At 36.6% G+C, this 18,654-nt stretch overlaps 1 protein-coding gene across 3 annotated transcripts in view; it reads right to left on the bottom strand.

Annotated features, from left to right (window-relative positions):
- The window catches only part of USP15 (ubiquitin specific peptidase 15), a 147,956-nt gene extending 134,707 nt beyond the window's left edge, over positions 1 to 13,249 (bottom strand). For all 3 annotated transcript variants that reach the window (XM_023225092.3, XM_023225093.2, XM_023225099.2), the window contains exon 1: positions 13,085 to 13,249. In XM_023225092.3, coding sequence (XP_023080860.1) covers positions 13,085 to 13,173 — 89 coding nt within the window. In that variant the 5' untranslated portion in view covers positions 13,174 to 13,249. The remainder of the gene's footprint in view (positions 1 to 13,084) is intronic.
- Positions 13,250 to 18,654: the final 5,405 nt, after the last annotated feature.

Below are 18,654 nucleotides of genomic sequence, written 5' to 3'. Positions count from 1 at the left end.
AGAGGGAGCTATGAAAGCATATAATGAGGGCCCTATTTAGAATAAATGAAAATCTCTCTAAAAAAATAATGTTTTAGCCTCTGAATAAGAGTTACTCCAGGAAAAGTGGTAAGAAAAAGTATCTAAACTGAATGAAGATGACATGCTAAGGCCAGAAGGACTTTGGGAATTTTGAGTGTTGAAGGAACTGACTAAATGAAGTTGGAGTTTATGACAAGGTAGGGGAGAAATGGTAGATGAGACTAGAGAGTTTGACTGAGACCGAACTAAATAGTGCCTTTAATGCAATGACAAGGATTTCATCTCAAGTACGTTGAAAACCACTGAAAGATTTTTAACTGTAAAGAGATATGATTCGGTTTACATTTCATGAAGACCACTAGGACTACCTCACAAGATTACTGAACGATCAAATACATGTGAAATACTAAATCAAAAACTTACATATAGTTATATTAACATGAGTACTTCAAAAAGATCTAAATTGTATGGTGCTAAATATTCTGAAGGCATGATAAATAATTTGTATTATGGTCTGGATAGAATAATTTTCAATGGCTTCAGAGAAGCTGGAGGCTTCAGAGTCAATTTTAAGACACTGTTCAAATATAGTAAAGCTACTATTTGAATGTAAAAGATTTTGGAGTTGGTGGGGAGAAAGAGGAGAATTTCAAAAGTTGTTTGGTGCTTTTACACTAGAAGCAAATTTAAGAAAGATATACAAGGACCAATAAATGATTAAGAAATAGTCCCAGATACAACAGAGTATAAAAGGAATATGCAGAAATTCCAACAGCAGGATTTAGGAAACCAGAGAGGTAGTAAATGCACAATGTTTTTGTTGTTGTTGATTTATACATGTTTATGCTGACAACTTTCAGATAAAGTTCCTGTTTAATTGCCCAATATTAAAATAAATATAACCATGTTTATTTTTTGAAATCCTATCTGCCTCTGTACAGAGTAGGCATAGGCAGTCCTTTTATAAGTAAAAAAACACACAAAAATCTCAGCCTGATCCAATGTAGCACACTTGGTCTCAGAAAAATATAATCATCTTGTGCAGAATGGCAGAAACAATTCTGGATACTAATTCATTCTTATGACTAATTCTCTTATTTAACAAAATACTTAAATTATATTTGAGTAGTGATAGCATAAAACAATTTTCAACACTAAGGAGATACTGGCAGCATCTAGTACTTTAAATTATTATAAATCAGATTATTTCACTGACTTTTTTTTAAGTACCACAAATTAAGACTCAGAATTTCATGGTTTCAGTAAAACTTAAACAAATAAAACTATGAAATTCGCTCAAACCAATGGAACAGTTTACCATCTCTTTATAGCTTAATTTTGAGATTCCATGCATTTCTAACCTATTTTCTGCTCCGCACATTAAATTCACCACTTAGTAATAAATAATTTTTATGACCTCTTTTTAGATCCAAACTAAGACAAATAAGAAGCTCAAGAAGGAGGCCAAGTAAGATTGTTTTTAAACTATTCATCCAGAATACACATACATGATCATTAATATCTTAAATGTGTATGTCTCTCCATACTAAAGATATCTTGTAACCATGTGACATATAAGCGTGATAAGCATATATGAAGCAAGAAGGAAATGATAATAACATTTGACTCTGATTACATAAATTCCCTCAGCTCTGTGTAACTTTTCTACACTGGAAGAATTGGGTTTGATATTAACAATATTAAAGTAAAAACAGAAAAAACTAAGAAAAATTGGGACTTCCTCGAAACAAAAAGCTCTTACAATCAACTTTGCTTTTTAAAAGTATTTTGTATCATATGCAGGCATACATTAAACTTAGAATAATAATAACAAGCATCTATATACATACCATCAAAACAAGCACCTAAAGACAATAATTATAAATACTAATATATAGCCCCCCATGGGTCCCTCTCTTGGATACCCTTACTCTGATTTAGTATTTATCATTCCATGAATATTTTTATGCTTTTCTTAAATAACTGTATTTCCACAAACAATATAAATAATTTTGAGTGTTTTAAAGCATTATTTAAAGGGTATGATGTGACTATTTTTTCATTTGAAGGATTAATGTGAGTTTAGCCTCCTTTTAGGATGCCAGGTTGTTTTCATCTGCGGAAGTTGTTGTCTTACATTTTCCAGGTACAGTAAATGTGTTTTTGGTAATTAGCACACTTATCTATGTTCTTAAGATAGTGCATTGTTTGTGCTTTTGGGGCATGAGATTAGGAATGGAAGAGAGATCCACGGGTTAAATGACACAAAGCATTCACTGTGCAAATACTATTATACCAGATACCTCTAAGAAATAAAGAGATGGGGTAGATTTCGAATGACAGAAGAAGGCGGGCTGCAAAAAAGAGGAGTGTGTCATTTATATGGAGTAATGAAATACAGACTTATATTTAAGAATATTTACAAAACAACATTTCAACATAGTATAAACTAGTAAGAGAAGAGGGCCAAAACAAACTTGAGAAGTTGTTGGGGGACACAGTTCCAGATTTTAAAACTTACTATACAGTTACTATACTTACTATACAGTTATAATATGGTACTAGTAAAAGGATACACATGTATGTCAATCAAACAGAGAATCTAGAAACTCTCACTTTTACAGTTAATTGATTACAGTTAATATCAAGACAGGGAAAGAATTATATTTTTGACAAATAGTTTTGGGACAACTGGATAACCACATGCAAAATAATGAAATTGAACTTCTCCCCTGACCACATACACAACAAATTAACTCAGTTGAATTACAGACTTAAATGTAAGAGCTAAAACTATAAAACTTGGAAAAGAAAATATAAGAGTAAATCCTCATGACCTTGAGTTAAGCCAAGCCTTCTTAGACATGATACCAAAAGCAAAAGTGACTAAGGAAAACAGACAAATTGAATTTCATTAAAATAAAAACTTCTATGTTTCAATGGACATTACCAAGAAAGTAAAAAGAAAACCCACAGAATGGGAGAAAAATTTGCAAATTAACTATTTGATAAGGAACCTGTATCTAGAGAACTTTTACAAAGCAATAATAAAAAGACAAAATAACCAAATTTTTAAAGTGGGCAAAGAATCTGGACAGACATCCAAAAGACATACAAATGGCCAATAAGCATCATTACCTATGAGGAAAATGCAAATCAAAACTACAATGAGATACTACTTCACACCCACTAAGATGGCCATATATAAAAAAAAAGAACATAACAAGTGCTGACAAGGAGGTGAAAAAACTGGAACCCTCATACACTGCTGGTGGCAATGTAAAATTACGGCCACTTAGAAAAACAGTTTAGCAGTTCCTTAAAACGTTAAACAGGGACCTAGCAATTCCACTTACAGGTATATACACAAGAGAAATGAAAACTTGCAATGGATGTTCACAGCAGGATTATTCAAAATAAGCAAAAATTGGAAATTCAAATGTCTATCAATTGATAAATGGATATATCAAATGTGTTATATCTATACAATGGGATATGGTCACATACCACGTAACATTTTGGTCAATTAACAGACACATTGTCTGGCTAGGCACAGTGAATCATGCCTATAATCCTGACACTTTGGGAGACTAAGGTGGGAGGATTGCTTGAGGCCAGGAGTTCAAGACCAGCATGGGCAACATAGCAAGACCCTCATTTCTACAAAAAAATAAAAAATAAAAAAATAAGACACAGTGGTGCTTGCCTGTAGTTCTAGCTAATTGCGAGGATGAGGCAGTGGAATTGCTTAAGCCCAGGAGGTCAAGGGTAATGTGAGCCAATATCGGGCTACTGCATTTCAGTCTGGGTGACAGAGCCAGACCCTGTCTCTAAAAACAAAAAAGATTGTAATATTGTATTTTTATTCTACCTTTTCTATGTTTAGATATACTTACCATTATATTAGAATTGACTACAGTAACATGTTGTACAGTTTTGCTTTTTTTTTTTTTTTTCTTTTTTTTGCCTAGGAGCAACAGGCAATACATCCTAGGTATGTAGTAGATAATACCATCAAGATGTGTGTAAGTACCCTCTTAAGATGTTCACACGACGAAAAAATTGCCTAACGACACATTTCTCAGAAGTTATCCTTGTCATTAAGTGACTCATGACTGTATCACTCAGCAGTAAAAATATATAACATATTGACATATGCTATAACATGCATGAACCTAGAAAACATTTATGTTAAGTAAAAGATGCAAAAATCACACATATTATATGATTCCATTTGTATAAAATATTCAGAATAGGCAAATGTATAAAGACAGAAAATAGATTAGTAGCTGCCTAGAGCAGAGGAGTTTGGGGGAGAAGTGGGAGGTGACTACTAATGGGTATGAGGTTCCTTTTTGGGATGATGAAAATATTCCAAAATTGATTATGGTCATGGCTGCACAACTCTGTGAGCATACTAAAACCCAGTGAATTGTCCACTTTAACTGGGCAAATTGTAACGTATGTGAATAGCATCACAATAAAGCTGTTATATATACATATATATTTTAAAAGCAAAGAATGGAAGGGCCACAAATTTGGATGAAATTAGAGATGGTTTTAAAGACTGACTTTGAACTAGGTTTTGAAATGAAAGTCAGTAATTAGTAAGAAGTATTGGAAACAACAGAAATGGTGTATAAAGGCCTCCAAAGCAGGAAAAAGCAAATAATTTGCAGGAAATGGGAGACACTATCTGTATCAAAACAGAGACATATTAGTTAGAAATGAGACTGCTGAGACTAGAAGGCTAAACCAAGAGGACTCAGAAAATTCTAGAGGCTCTTGATATTAGTAACAAATGAAAATGGTGTTTAACAAGTATGACAAAGCTATCATTTCTTGATTTTAATACTTTCAAGTATTTGTCTTTCAAAATGTTGCTTCCATAATCTGGGTATGGCTCTATCACGCATAGGCAGGCAGTACAGTTAGAATTTAAAACGCAAGCTGTATGTTAGACTTCCTGCTTTACTGCCAAGTGTTATGACCATATAAATTTAACTCAGTTTCTGTACTGGTAAAATGAGAATACTACCACGTATTTCATATATGTAATATATATGGGATAAATGTATTACATTATATAAGGAACCTATCTAGAGAACTTTTAAAATGCTCTCAACATAGTAAAAAGCTCTTAACATAGCAAATGAGCAATAAGTTTCTGAAAACCATAGCCACAACTATGTGTTACATATAACTACTTAGCTACACCTCACCTGAGAATTAAAAAGTTCTTCAGCTTGAAATCCATTCAAATGTATGAATATAAATTTCCTTATCTTTTTATCAAAGGCAAATCTCTTGACTAAACTGTTAAAATTTTGTCAAGCTGTAAAAACATATGGGTAAATAATAGAAATCAATCCAGATTACCAGGTCTTTTCTACCTGGAGCAAGGAACTTGATGCTCTTTTCAGTTAAGTAAGTTTGTCTCTAACGTTCTCAGGTTTTGATTTAACTAGCTCTAAACTTAGAATACCCTGGCCTCAGAGCCACCCTTGAACTTGTTTGTGAGATCTTTGACTTCTTTCACAAAGGAAGTCCTTTCTACTGGTATTTCTGCTAAATGATTTTCTCTTACGGTGGGGAATTACCACATTAATATTCGGGTCTTCTCAAAACTAAAAGGAGAATGGAAGGGACAGTTAGCATTCTTAGTTCTCCTTTCCTTGGAGGAAAAAAAAGACATCATTACTCTTTTCTTTTTGGAGAGCTATAACGAAACCATGTAGAATCTTAGTGATGAAAGTAGTAAAGGAAGTCCAGGCATAACTAAATGCAGGTTAATCCGGCAGGGATTTTGTTTTATATTATAATTGGAACTTATTTCCTCCTTTGTAAGGAGCCATTTTTGACCCTTCCCTAAAATAATTTTAATCTGTATCCAAAACTGAGGCTACTTACTAGGCTTATGCTAGATTTCTTGAATAGTGACTTTTGTATAAACTGGGTGATAAAATTTAAAGGATCTACATTCCCTGTTTAAAGGATAAATGGGAGAAAGAGTCTGGGGAAGTGGCTTCAGAGGAATGAATATGAGACACAGAAGTGAATTACAGTGGTAAGTGAGGAAATTAAAATAAAAGGAACAAGTTAGACTGACATTACTCAGGGAAGAAAAAAGTAGTAATTGTTGAAAAATTCTATACAAGGACTAAGAAAAAAGAGAAATTCCCATGGTTTAACGACATATTGTTTGAATTACAGTCGAGTAGTGACAGCAAAAAACCATTTTTAATACTAAGGATCTATTCTTAGTATTAGACAGTATCTAGTACTTTAAGTCTTTATAAATCAGGTATTTAAACCAGGTCTGAAATCATCAAAGATAAAATGAAGTGTAATAAGAGCATGTACTTTAAAGACTGCCTAAGTGTAAAGCATTTAAAATAGTGGCTTCGACAGACTAAGCATTTAATAAATGTCCGCTGGCAGTAAACTATGAGCAAGCTAATTTCTCTCAGATTCCTCATCTATAAGCCATATAAATATACATTTTGGTCCTTATTTTGAGGTTCAAATCTCATAATGCACATAATCAACCTTTATCAATTGTTCTCTACCTTCCCTTTATTTCTCTACCAATATACCCAATAGTTTCAATTCACTTTTGTCAATAATCACGGCTTATTAATAAAGTGATTTTCAGTGAAAAAAAGAAGAATCACTCTAAACTCACATCATAAGATAGGTAAATTCAAAACTAAGATAGCAAAATTGACTGTTCTATTATCATTATATCTTCCATTATCTTAATTTAAATGTTCTTTCACTTCAAAAATTCTTTAAGAGTTATCTCTAGGGAAAAATCAGTTAGTAAACATGGAACATAATAATGCATTCATATTTGCATTTTCTGTGCTGAGTGGTTCATATGGATTTAAGTCCAAGAAGAAAGCCTTATGTATTTATGGCTTATAGTAAACCAATACCATACTTTAAAAATATAGACCAAACTCTGAAACAAAATAGCCTACAAGATTGTACTTTATGCAAGATGGGTTATTTCTGTAAAACTATGCGAAGGGGTCATATCATCTCTAATAAGAGCTTATGATTACTGACAAACAATTCAAATTTAAAAGCTCAATAGTAAATGACCTCAGATTTTTTTTTCTGAATGTACTTGTGGATCAAAATGACATTTGCTCTGTACATTCAATTATTCACCTATCAATCTTTACGCATGTTTTAATTTCCAGAAGCAAGGTGTTAGGATTTCCTACATGTTCTATCATATCTAAACTGAACAGTCACAAGAGACAAGTGTGGGATAAAATGGTAGAATTCTGCTACTAAATATAAAATAGACTTCCTATAAAGAGAAAAATAGGTTCTTTTCTTTTTAAAGTGAATCTACTTTTTTTAAAAAATGAATCTTTAAAATAAGAGACAGAGGCTGGGCATAGGGGTTCACACCTGTAATCCTAGCTATTAATACTTGGGAGGCTGAAGTCATAGGATTACTTGAGGTCAAGAGTTTCAAACCAGTCTAGGCAACATAGCAAGATCCCATCTCTACAAAAATTTTAAAAATTAGCTGGGTGTGGTGGCACACACCTGTAGTTCCAGCTATTTCAGAGGCTGAGGCAGGAAGTTTGCTTGAGCCCAGGAGTTTGAAGCTACAATGGGCTATGACTATGCCACTACACTCCACCCTGGGTGACAAAGCGAGACTCCGTCTCAAAAAAAATTCTTTTTAAATAAAGTAAGAGGCAATGTGGTACGGTGCTTTAAGGGCACAAACTAAAGACCTAAACTACTGGGTTCAAATCCCAGCTATAACACTATGTGAAAACCTTTTTGAGCCTATGATTCCTATTTTGTCAAATGTGAATAACACCAATTCCCAGAATTGTGGTAATATGGCGATGAGTAAATAAGTCAATATGCATTTATAACAGTACCTGGCACATAGTGTTTTTAAATGTAATATTACAGGTCATGACCTGACAAACTAATTTTATCTTGTTATACTTATGTAGAAGCAAAATTGTTAACTGTCACAAAACCATTATGCAAAAAGGTCATTTAATGCCTTATACCTGCTACTAGGAAAACGCTATAATTTAGAAAAAAATAAAGCCTGAACTCCACCAAGCAGATAAATGAAATCATTGACTAGCTCTGGACCTTCCTAGTCTATTTGGGTACATTAACCCTGAACTCACTAACAGAAGTCATTTAAAAACTCACGAAAAAGGCTTAAATTAAGAAAAGTTGCTTTCCTAGATTTTTAAGCATCTAAGATGTGAAACATGTCTTAAGGTCACTATCTCTGTCCTTGTTTTCACCAATTTACCAAGACTAAAGAAGTTTTTCCTTTTGGTTTCATTTCCTATAAATGATGTAGTATATACCCTACTCTGGTTCTAAATACCCAGGCACTACTAAAATTAATTTTAAAAGTAATAGTAATATAAAAATGTCTTCAAGTATACAATAAATATTTTGAAATTCATGTTAATAGTGTTCCTTTTCATTATTAAGGGATTTGTGAATATAAGGTTATTTTCTTTCAGTTTCAAAGTTGCACAAACATAAGGGATCAAATAAAATTAAGCCTCAAAGATTTCTAAGTAAAAGTAGGAACGGACAGAAAGCTGTAAAAACTGAAATCAATGCCTCTGGCCTAAAACTTCATTGATCAGATTCTTTGGCAATTGTTGAAATGAAAATGTCATAGAGATTTTAAATGACTCTACACACAAATTACTCTGTAAAGTTACCTTAAATCTACTACAGTTATTAGGGTTTATACAAAAATGGCATGCAATGTTTTGCTAAACTGCAAAAGTTAACTACACATTGTTACTTAACATAATCACACATAAAAATTACTGAAAATGATTGGCAGATGAATAACATTTAATAAAAATGGGGAAAATGAAGCAGCGCTTCGGATGATTTGTGGTTATGTTTTATTTACTCACAGTAGGGCTATTTCTTAAAAAATTTCCAGACTGGAAATTTTACAGGTAGTTCACAACTGTAATCCCAGCACTTTGGGAGGCCAACGTGGGCAGATCACTTGAGGCCAGGAGTTCGAGACCAGCCTCAGTAACATGGGGAAACCCTGTCTCTATTAAAAATACAAAACTTAGCCGGGCGTGGTGGCCAGTGCCTGTAGGCCCAGCTACTCAGGAGGCTGAGGTGGGAGGATCACTTGAACCCTGGAGGTGGTCGCAGTGAGCCGAGACCACACACCGCACTCTAGCCTGGGCAACACAGCGAGACTGTCTCAAAAGCATTTTTTTCCAAAGAGAGAATTTTATAACCCAAGTGAGTTACAAATTTTCTTTGTAACTCATTCACTACCATTCTTTTTTTTTTTTTTTTTTTTGAGACGAAGTCTCGCTCTGTCGCCCAGGCTGGGGTGCAGTGACCAGATCTCAGCTCACTGCAAGCTCCGCCTTCCGGGTTCATGCCATTCTCCGGCCTCAGCCTCCCGAGTAGCTGGGACTACAGGCGCCCGCCACCTCGTCTGGCTAGTTTTTTGTATTTTTAGTAGAGATGGGGTTTCACCGTGTTAGCCAGGATGGTCTCGATCTCCTGACCTCGTGATCCGCCCGTCTCGGCCTCCCAAAGTGCTGGGATTACAGGCTTGAGCCACCGCGCCCGGCCACACTACCATTCTTTAAATATGTTCCTAAGATACGCATATGTACCTTAAGCAAATTATCTTTTTGTCTCATCAGAAGAAACCACCATGTATTTGAAAATTGTTTTTAATTCATCCTAAGCTATATAATTCTAGTTTATTTATCTCTTTCCTATAGTTCCTAAACTCTAAACCTTGTTCATGGTTTTCTGATCTCTTGTTGGAATTGAAATAAAGATCAACAAATATCATTTTCAGACTGCTTTACTCTTTATACAAATCAGTGCCACCTTCATGCTTTTTAAAAAGGTATTACTCTCTTGTATTAATTTTGATTTACTTCTCAATATAAAGTCTAGAACCAAATACATCATAAAGTATGTTTCTCTTCATCTCACACTTGTGTAACTTATTTTCATCTCTAGAAAATCAGTTTTTAGATAAAAATCACTTACTGCTTACAAATAAAGAGAAACTGCAGTACTTACACAGAATCAAATAAATCTTTATACTTGCCTAGGTATGGAAGTTAGTTACCCAAGTCACCATGAGACAGTCATTACCTGCAAAGTACTCAAGAGCTAATAAGTGAAATTTATTCACTGTGATGCATTTGACTATAACTTCAAATATGTGTATTAAACTTTCAAGAATAAACTTATGGTAAGCCTACCACTCTTTCTCAATAGCCCAGTCTTTCCTAGACAGTTACATACTATATGCCAAGACAATATTCCATATGGTAAATTTCAAAGAACCTGATTCAAAGATTAAAAAAAGGTATTAAAAGGAAAAACAACTTTCTAGTGAGTTCCAAAAACATAAACTAAATTAATACATATCCTGACCAGCTCTGTACTTGTAAGTTCATCATCAAATTCATACTTATGAAATTATTCTCTTTAAAACTCTGAATCAATTTTTTGCTCTATACTACTTTGTTTTTGAACAGGTTTCACTTGCTAATTTGCAAATAAACTGGCTTACAAATAAATCAAACTGGTTTCTGCAGTTCCCAGTACCTTCTTTCTCTCGCAGTTTTTTTCCTTTAAGAGAAAGTTAACGTGAGAATAAACTTGCACAATCTGCTTTTATCTAAATATGTGGTCCTCAGTTTACTTTTATTTAAAGTAAAAGCACCGACGTGACTCAAATTTATGAGCCTCTTGTATTCAGTTGTGGTTCATACTTGTAATACTAGCATTTTGGGAGGCTGAGGTGGATCACTTGAAGCTAGGAGTTCAAGATCAGCATGGGCAATATAGTGAAACACAGTTTGTACCTATAGAGCTATACACACAAGCGCACATATATAAAACAATTTACATTAATTTTGTCAAAAAGCAAAAATATACTCATTTGAAAATACCAAACTTTATAAAGTTAAACACCCACAATGCACATATTGCTCTTATCATCCTGTAGTGTCAACACCAAATTACTCTATATACAAAAACGTGACATTAATGAGACAATAATACTTGTATTTTAACTTATAGACTTAATAGATTTCTATTTCAAGGAAATTCACTTTTTTAAATAAGGTGGTAACAGGTTGGGCGAACTAAGAATTTTTAAATGTTCTTTAACTTACAATAGTAAGCAGGGACTTATTTGTCATTCCACAAGCCAAGGTAAACATGGGTGTCCTAGGAAATGTCCAATTTCCCCACAGTAATAAACATCTTACTAACATTATAATAAAAACAATAACTTTTTTTTTTTTTTTTTGAGATGGAGTCTCACGTTGCCCAGGTTGGAGTGCAGTGGCCAGATCTCAGCTCACTGCAACCTCTGCTTCCTAGGCTCAGGCAATCCTCCCACCTCAGCCTCCTGAGTAGCTCAGACCACAGGCGTGCCAACATGCCCAGCTAATTTTTTGTATTTTTGTAGAGACGGGGTTTTGCCGTGGTGCCCAGGCTGGTCTCGAACTTCTGAGTTCAAGTGATCCTCCCTCCTTGGCCTCCCAAAGTCCTGGGATTACAGGCGTGAGCCACCCTGCCAGGTCAAAAACAACTATTATTAAGTCACTTGAAGATTCTACTTTTTTGATATAATGAAACAAGTATATATTTACATCCTTAGGGATTTCTATCATATAAACATAGTATATAGCCTACCAAAAAAGAAAAAAAAAAAAAGACTTAGATCAAGGTTAAATTACGGTCCTAAATCTGCCACCTATTAGCTTAACTGAAAATGATCCCAGTATCACAGCCTTTTGTCAAGAGTAAAGAGCAGAAGGTAACTAAAATTTAGTATTTCATAAACATGAAATTCTTAAGATATTAAAACGAATCAAGATAAAACCCTTATAATAAAATACTGTCCATTTTACAGAAGATACTGAGGTGCAATGATTTAAATTAACTCTCCTCAAAGTCATACTGCAAGTTGAGTGGTGAAACTGTGACATAACTCAGGTCTAAATCTTATTGCTCCTTCCACTATGCCATAGTGAAACACTATAAATTATATACTACTGTTATGGTAACAGTGGGAAGTGAAAATATTTTTTATTATAATGAAGAGGCATATCATCCTTCCCCCAAAATAAGGAATTTTAAATTATGTTACATATTCACATATTTAAGTTATTCTAGATGCCACCTGATATAGCCGACAAGTGTGAAAATGTCCACATACATCCTTCAGTATTATAAATGTATATCCTTTGGTATTTTACAAGTTCGAATATTAGCAGTTAAGTTAAGCCTCAAGTGGACTTATCTACTTTTTGCAGGCCTACGTTATCCTTCAAACAGAAGGGAAGGGCTGCAAGTCTAACAGAAACGCTGCCGGCTTTTATCAAGCCACCACTAAAGCACAAGACCACGTGGTCTCTCATAAGCCTAAGGTTCCCCACTTCTCTCCCTCCTTTGACAAGGAACTGGAAACTAGGGTTTCTTTCTCTTATGTGGGGCACTGACATGCCACCTGTGTAGTACAGACCGCAAACATCCTGCAGCCTGCCTCCCGGAAGACTACAAGAATCAGAATAAAAGGGAACTTGGACGCCGACAATTCTAGGAAAGGAAATGAACAGAGAAGTAAAGCCAGTGAGATCGTGATAAGCCGCGGCACCGGGACCTGTCAAAACAGCGTATATAAGACTCAAACCAAACCACTATAACCCATCATTCGAGAAGGCCTGAGGTGGGAGCGGCACTACGGAAGGAAAGAGGAAGAAGAGAACCGCACGAGTCAGAGCCGCCGCCGCCGCCGCCGCCGCTCTCCGGACACCTTTCAGCAGGCCCTGGCAAGCCGCGAACCCTGACCCTCACTAGAGTCCAGCCTTTGCCCCAACATTTCAGAAGCAGCCAAAATCCTGCTACCCCGGCGGCCGCCGCCAGACCTGCCCGCACCTGTCACTAGCGAAAGACACCAGCTCGCGGCTCCCGCCCTCTTCTCCACTATCCTCGGGCAACCGCGGGCATCTCAACCCCTTTCTCTTACCAGGTGTCCCCTTTCCGGAGCGAGGTTTTGAGCAGCGTCGCGATGTCAGACCGCTGGGTGTCCAGATCCGCCGCTCCGCCTTCCGCCATCTTCTTCCACTAGCGGTAGGGGAGGTGGCAGCGACGGCGGCGGCACGCCCCAGAGCATTATGGGAATGGCGTCCCCACGGCCCCTCCCAGTCGGCCGGTCGAAACCAAAAGACACCGGGAGCGGGGGTGGTCCTCGGGACAAGAGGAGGCCCCGGGGGCGGACTAGGTGCGCGGCCATGGTCTGCTGCCCCCAATCGGTCCCCGCCCGTCCAGCATCTTGCCTTGGCCTCCTCTGACCGGAACAGCAGGGTTTTAGCTCTCCTTGCCTCCGAGGGCTCCGGCGCTCTCTCGCTAGAGGGATGCCACCGCCCTGTCCTCCCATCCTCGGCGTTGCCTTCCCCTCCCTCTTTCCCACTGACGCCTTGAAAACCCTTATTTGCGCATTCACTCACGCTTGGGGGTGAGGTAGGGTGGGGGGGGGGGGGGGGGGCGTGGGGACGGCTAAGATATGGCAGAAAATTTAGCAGCTCCCTGACTGGGCTTTTCGTTAAGAGCAGCAGAACCCAAGCTCGGTGAATATGGGCACACACAAAAAACATTCCGAAACCGAACGCTTGGTCTCCATGCCCTTCCGGGGTTCCTTCCAGCGCTCTTACTCCCATTGTAGGTGGGGACCCTTTATAGGCTCTTTGTGACGCCCCCCCAGGCACACCCAGACGACTAAGCTGCGGTGAAAAACATGTCCCACTTCATCGGTGAACAGCGAGTAGAATATGGACAGTATTGAATAATGCCAGATACTAAAGGAAGGAAACGTGCGAGAAACCCTCTTCTTTATACAAGAGTAACATTTCTCAGCCCCATCTTCCTGTGGTGCAGTACACCTCAAATGAAACTAGATATGTCTTTCATTTGAAGTCAACGATTATGTTACAAAATAGAAAATCGAGTCGCTTAAAAATCAAATGCCAAGGTCACACAGCAGGTGGAGAGATGAGTGGAGAGGCTGGTTCAAGAGCCCACGTGCTATACAGTACAGCACACTCATTGCCTCTCCTTATGAAAGCCTGAACTAAAATGTAAACTCCTTAAGAGCCGGAACTGGGTTCATCTTTTGTTTTAACCTCTGTATACCTGGTGGTTAGCACAGTACTACTGGACATGTAAAAATCACCTAAATATTTGTTTAATAAATGAATTGTGGCAAAATTACTTAAGTATTCCCGAGCATGATGTCCAGGGGTTTGATTTTAACATACCATATTGATGTGAAAAGCCTAAAAGATGGGCCAGAATCCCTGCATCATTTCTCTTGTTTCCCCATTTTAAACCCTAACTCATTTGGTGAGAATGCAATAAAGGAAGGTGTAGTTACGCTAGTAGAAAGTGATGAATCCTTCCAAGTGAAAGTAGTGTACATTCGCATTATGATTTGTGTATATCAGTATTATGATTATGATTGCTTATTTCTGCATCATAATACTATTTTGCATTATCATGCCAACCTTGAATTGAGAGTTTTAAAACAACTTTCAGTGACTGTTATTTCTGGCTTTTCTCCTGACGGGTTAAAAGACTGAGAGTTTCTCTAACCACGGCTACCCTCTAAAAGTCACATTTCCCCCCTTTTTCCAGTCACTCTCTGAAAGAGAACAAAGTAATTTTCTGAAGGGAAGCGGCAGAATGTGGAAAACATATATTAGAGCCATATGGAGATAAATTCAAACCTCACTTCAACCTTTAGCTGCAAAGTTCTTACCCTTTAATCATAAAATTGAGTATAATAATACCTACCTTAAGGGATTTTTATGAAGATTAAATGAAACAATTTGTGTTTATTGCCTGGAATGTAATAGCCATTCAATGAACACTAGTATTGTTTATTGATGACAGGGTGAAGTTTACAGTATGTAAATTATACCTCAATAAAGCTATTGAAAAAAAGTGTTAGGGGTTTTGAAGACAAAACTGTGCTGTCCTTCATTTTATAAACATAACATAACCAAGTAGCAATAAATCATTCATACCCTAATGTCCAGTTTCCCTTAAGAGAAAATGCATTTTTGAAGTGTTGACACCTACAACCATACAGTGAAGTGAAATAATATTTTCTTCACTTGCACCATGCTCAAGGCAGTAAGTTAACTGGATATAGATGTGTACATTCAATGACAATTTGAATTATACATCAGATTTATGGAGCCATTTTGTAGACCTAACTGACTGCCATCAGAATCAGGAAAGAGATAAAATTATAGTATTTTATTTAGCAAGCACTTACAGAGTGCCTAGCATGGTTCTAAACACTTTAAAGTACTAACTTAATTCTCATAGCAGTCACATGATGTAGGTACTATTATTATTTCAAGTCTAGAGATAAGGAATTGAGGCAAGTAAGTGGCAGAACCTAAGTTGAAACCAGGCAGTCTGGCGGCATAATCTGGAAGGTTTGGGTAAACTTCTATTTTTCTATTGACCTTTATTATTTTGTTTATAGCAATCAACATTTTAGAGATCTCAGTTGATCAATTTATGGAAATTCTGCTTATTTTACTGGTGGTTCTCTCAATTATGAAGAGAAATAAGATATTGTTCATAAATTGGTTAAAGTCCACATCCCTACTGAATAATTAAATAGATAAATTGATGAGAAAAGCTACTTCACCTTAATCACAAATAATTGAATATAAATCAGGGATTATATCTGCTTATTTAGAATGAATGTCTTCACTGATGCATTCCTTAGTTAACTTTTGATGAATGTACAGTTTGCTCGGTGATTGTTATTGCCTTCTCAGACTCTGTGTACCTTTCTTGTCAATTTAAAACTTAACCTAGAGAGTTGAGTATGCTAAGTACTTTAGAAATTAGACTAGATATGAACAAGCTGGACCTCTTAAAGTCACAGTTGGTTGTGAAATTAGAGATTCTCTAGGAAGGATTCCTTTATCCTCTAGTAATTCCAAACCTCTCTGCTTCCTGATGGTTAAACGATTCCTTTAAGAGAGGTTCTTTTACTCAACAGTTAAGAGATGGGACTTCAAATGTAAATACTCCAGGAGAGAGTCAGGCTTAAAACTGAAGTGTCAAAGAGAGTCAGTTTTCAGCTTGGGGTGAACCAGAGAAAAAAAGCACTGCATTTTGTAATACAGTTTAATGGAGGAAAGTACAAAGGAGATTTCCAAGATAAATTTTGCTTATTTCATAATTTTGTATGGGACTGGCTACATGAGCCTAAGGGAAAAATCTGCCTAAAATTTGAGTGGACTTAGCAAATCACACACACACACACACACACAAAATCAGCACATCCCATAAAAGAACAATGTTTGATGACCTGGCTGTCTTTATTTCTCAATTCTTCCTGTCTTTGACATTCAGGAACGACGGTTTCAGTTTTTCCTTCTCCTTGTCCTTCCTCTACAGTTATTCCCGCCCACGACCCTACCACTCCCTCATTCTTACTCACCTCTCTAAACCTTTCATTCTTTTATCTTATGTAATTGTATAATTCTCATCTCTCTTTACCAGCTCTCAGAGCAGCTAAAAGGCAGTGGAAAGGCGGGGGAGTAGTGCAAACACCAAAATAGCATGTAGTAAAGTGCTTAATCTGTTAATGATATTTTGAAACTTGGGATATGAATAAAAATTGTAAGTGCCACGAGGCACTTTTGAAAGCTAAAAAAAATTACAGAGGGTCCTTATTTCAGACAAATGTTACGTTCTGATAAAGACAATAATATAGTAAGATGAATACACTGCCTTTTACAAAGAGCCACTAAACTTGGATTTTGACTCTGGCTTAGTGCCACTTGCTAGCTGGTAACCTTGGCTAAGTTATTTATTCTCTGTGACCATTCGTTTTCTCATTATAAAATAAAGTGATTAGATTTAGGAGGCTGAAACTCAAATACTTGCAGGGGTTAGATGCAGCTAACGTAAATGGGTGAAGCAAATCTGTTGGGGATAATAAGGAGCTGTGGGGACTCTTGAACTGTCTATCCCAATTAAAGATCTAAATTTAAAAAATTAGAGCAAACAAAATTGTATTTTCTGTCCTATAGGATCTAGAAAGTTTAATTTTAGCACGGGCATAAAGTCTACAAATTAATTAATCTAAGTTCCTACTTTATATCCTTTCTTTTTTTCTTTGAGATGGAGTCTCACTGTGTTGCTCCGGCTGGAGTGCAATGGCACGATCTGGGCTCACTGCAACCTCTGCCTCCTGGGTTCAAGCAATTCTCCTGCCTCAGCTTCCTGAGTAGCTGGGATTACAGGTACCTGCCAATACGCCTGACTAATTTTTGTATTTTTAGTAGAGACGGAGTTTCACCATGCTGGTCAGGCTGATCTCAAACTCCCGACCTCAGGTGATCTGTCCGCCTCGACTTCCCAAAGTGCTGGGATTAAAGGCGTGAGCCACTGCACCTGGCCTATACCTTTTTTAGGAAGTACATAAAGTGTGCTAGAAAGCTGACTGTACCATGAAATTTGATATCAGTCTGCCCTATAGTGGACTCTCACTACATGCTGATAGAACAAAATTGATTTGTTTTTATTTATTTATTTATTTTTTGAGACAGAGTCTCACTCTCCAGTTGCCCAGACTGGAATGCAGTGGTATGATTTCCACTCACTGCAACCTCCGCCTCCGAAGTCAAGAGATTCTTGTGCCTCAGCCTCCTGAGTAGTTGGGATTACATGCGTGCACCATCACACCCAACTAATTTTTGTATTTTTAGTAGCGATGGGGTTTCACCATGTTGGTTAGGCTGGTCTCAATCTCCTGACCTCAAGTGATCCACCTGCCTCAGCCTCCCAAAGTGCTGCGATTATAGGCATGAGCCACTGTGCCCGGCCAGAACTAAATTGATTTGAATCAACAAGCAAATCAAGTATCTAACAGGTCTAGAATTGTAATAAAAAAATCCTTAATAGGCATAGTATATTCTGTGGGGCCTGAATATTTAAAAATTAAATGTATGTGTATGGTAGGAAACTTTCAAGAAAGTGTTAATTTATCCCATTCAACTAAGAGTGACATAGGTCAAATCAAGATTCATAGTAGGAAAAATCTGCCTACTTTATGTTTTCTTTACTTCCTATTTACATTTATTGACAGATTTCAAAGTTGATAAAGAACCTCTACATGAAAAATATCAAAATGTTTAAGCCGCCTCTGAAGTCTTTCTTAAGCCTCATAATAATGGATGGACTTCAGAAAGCTAAAAATCATTTCAAATATGCTGATCATTTTTTAATTTCTTTACTCGTTTAAAAAATATGCTGATGTTTTGTTTTAAACAGACAAGTTTAACTAAACAAAAGATGTTAATGTTACGTACTTGTAAAGTAAAACAAGAAAAACTTGTTCTTTCTAAATTCAAGAAGCCTTCCATATTCCTTGGCTCATGGCCCCTTTATTCCATCTTCAAAGCCATTCTTTACTTTAAATATGTTTCATTCAAAAGGTTAAAAATAATTATTTTATGCTCATGGATATTGGAAATCTATGCTACCAAAGTGAAGTAGAGAGTTGTT

The sequence above is a fragment of the Piliocolobus tephrosceles genome, chromosome 10 (genome assembly GCF_002776525.5).
Source record: "Piliocolobus tephrosceles isolate RC106 chromosome 10, ASM277652v3, whole genome shotgun sequence".
Classification (NCBI taxonomy): domain Eukaryota; kingdom Metazoa; phylum Chordata; class Mammalia; order Primates; family Cercopithecidae; genus Piliocolobus; species Piliocolobus tephrosceles.
Note: the sequence above shows the minus strand (reverse complement) of the source record. Positions and strands in the feature narration are given on the sequence as shown.